At 20.3% G+C, this 389-nt stretch overlaps 1 protein-coding gene across 1 annotated transcript in view; it reads left to right on the top strand.

The window, feature by feature from the left end:
• EMH_0003850 (uncharacterized protein) overlaps positions 1–389 on the top strand; it is a gene marked incomplete at both ends in the record, with an annotated part of 3,424 nt that overhangs the window by 332 nt on the left and 2,703 nt on the right. The window contains one exon of the mRNA XM_013496523.1: positions 2–73. Coding sequence (XP_013351977.1) covers positions 2–73 — 72 coding nt within the window. The remainder of the gene's footprint in view (position 1; positions 74–389) is intronic.

Below are 389 nucleotides of genomic sequence, written 5' to 3'. Positions count from 1 at the left end.
AGCAGCAGCAGCAGCAGCAGCAGCAGCAGCAGCAGCAGCAGCAGCAGGACTGGTTAACAAAAGAGTTGATGGAGTTAGATTTATTTAATTTTAGTTTTTTTTTGTTGCCGAAGAAAAAACAAAAAAACATATATACACCCAAACTAAACACTATTTTGTCAGCAGCAATTCATTTATTTTTATTTTATTTTATTTTGTTTTATTTTATTTTATTTTATTTTATTTTATTTGTTTCTATTTTATTTTGTTTTATTTTATTTTTTTAATCTTTTTGTTTTCTTATTTTATTTTATTTTATTTTATTTTATTTTGTTTTTTTTTGTTTTATTTTGTTTTGTTTTTTTTATTTTTTTTATTTTGTTTTGTTTTATTTTATTTTTTTTATTTTT

Source organism: Eimeria mitis, genomic scaffold, assembly GCF_000499745.2.
Source record: "Eimeria mitis Houghton genomic scaffold, Emh_scaff215, whole genome shotgun sequence".
NCBI lineage: Eukaryota > Apicomplexa > Conoidasida > Eucoccidiorida > Eimeriidae > Eimeria > Eimeria mitis.
Note: the sequence above shows the minus strand (reverse complement) of the source record. Positions and strands in the feature narration are given on the sequence as shown.